The sequence below is a fragment of the Priapulus caudatus genome, unplaced genomic scaffold (assembly GCF_000485595.1).
Source record: "Priapulus caudatus unplaced genomic scaffold, Priapulus_caudatus-5.0.1 Scaffold221, whole genome shotgun sequence".
Classification (NCBI taxonomy): domain Eukaryota; kingdom Metazoa; phylum Priapulida; class Priapulimorpha; order Priapulimorphida; family Priapulidae; genus Priapulus; species Priapulus caudatus.
In genome coordinates, this window is record NW_014577282.1 from 398,449 (window position 1) to 400,202 (window position 1,754).

Genomic DNA, 1,754 nt, shown 5'->3' on the forward strand with positions numbered 1-1,754 from the left:
GCGGCATCGGTATCATTACCAGTAGTCAGTACCACCACAGGCACTTGGAGCGTTTCAATAAAATATAATGCTAAATAAATACGAAATCTAGTTACTACCAAAGTCTTAATGTTTCTCTTTCGTAATCTCTTTTCTAATGTGAGTCTAGTGTAATCTCTTTCGCCTATTATTGCCGACAATTTCCTGTAAATGTCGTGTAATGCTCCACTGCAACACACATGCACACCGCATGCACGCTGCCGCACGCTGACACACACAAATAATAAAATAAATATAGACAAAAATATAAATATATAATAACTATATATTCATGTGTCAGTATGGAACGGCAGCCATGGGGGTGGCGGCAGCCAGCGTTTGTTGCAGATGAGCATTTGGACGGCATTTGCAGGAAATTGTCGGCAATAGTAGGTGAAAGAGGGTATAGAAACATTAAGACTGATAGTAAATAGATTTCGTATTTATTTAGCATTATTTTTATATTTTATTGAAACGCTCCAAGTACCTGTGGTGGTACTGACTACTGGTAATGATACCGATGCCGCGATGGTGCCAGCTGAAAGTGTAGACATTATATTCGCAGAATGTTCAGCCAACGTTATCATTTATAGAATAGGCTACATATAAACCAAATTGCTAGCGTTCTAATTCTTTGAAAGGTGAACTATGAGTGGTCTAACGACACAATTACCGGCAATCGGATTCACCCTACCGGAGTCGAGCGGACTCCAGTCGGACAATACCAATGGCAAGACCACCATGGAACAGTGGCAAGAGGGTGCCGGTAATCGTACCACATCATGTACTCATCGTCGATTTCTTGTTGGATCCCAAAATCCTGTTGTCCAAAAGTCATGTAGTCCCACGCTGACACAAAAGCTAGCAAAAAAGTCCAAGAGAATTATTGATAATTCGGTTAGCGCTGATAAGACTGCTAAAAAGGTATGATTTGGTAGGTGTTCTGTGCATGTGTGTATGTGTGTCACAGAGTGTATATCACTGTATGACTCGGGTTTGATTTCTGTATGATTCGATGAAGGCCAGTCGGTGGTTGATGTAGCTGATGAGCAAAGAATCTTGTAAAAACCACAGGCACTTGGAACGTCTCAATTAAAAAAAAGAATGGTAAATAAACACGAAATGTATTTACTACCAGTCTTAATGTTTCTCTACTCTATTTCGCCTATTAGTATTATTGCCGATAATTACCCGTAAATGCCGGTCGAATGCTCATCTGCATCACACAAAGCATGTATGCCGCAGGCGCACGCTCGCCCTGTGCACAAACAACATGAATAAGAGAGCTTTTGACCAGCATTTACGGGTAATTATCGGCAATAATAAGCGAAATAGAGTCGAGAAACATTAAGACTTTGGTAGTAAATACATTTCGTGTTTACATTATTTTTTTTATTGAGACGTTTTATGTGCCTGTGGTAATAACACTGCCTAAATGTAAACGAGTGTTCAGTCACTAATTGTGCTTAACTTGTGGCAAGAATTTTGCTTTCATACTATTTGTGGTAACTGAGAAATATCCAAAATATCATTTTTACATAAAAATTCAAAATATGTGTTGTCACATAAATAGGTGCTGGAAGTTTAATGAAATTTGATGGCTCAAGCATAGATATACATCTCATCTATAAATAAAACGTGTGATTGATTCGATTCACTTGTCAATAAACGTTTACTCTTTATTATAGCAATACCCATGCAAAAGCTTGAGTGTATCCCCGGGCGGGGGGGGGGGG

The 1,754-nt window shown here is 39.2% G+C and overlaps 1 protein-coding gene across 1 annotated transcript in view; it reads left to right on the forward strand.

The window, feature by feature from the left end:
* Positions 1-1,754, forward strand: part of LOC106807537 (tetratricopeptide repeat protein 29-like) — a 39,435-nt gene that overhangs the window by 20,605 nt on the left and 17,076 nt on the right. Inside the window, exon 2 of the mRNA XM_014809905.1 lies at positions 660-942. Within this exon, the coding sequence (XP_014665391.1) occupies positions 667-942 (276 nt within the window). The 5' untranslated portion in view covers positions 660-666. The remainder of the gene's footprint in view (positions 1-659; positions 943-1,754) is intronic.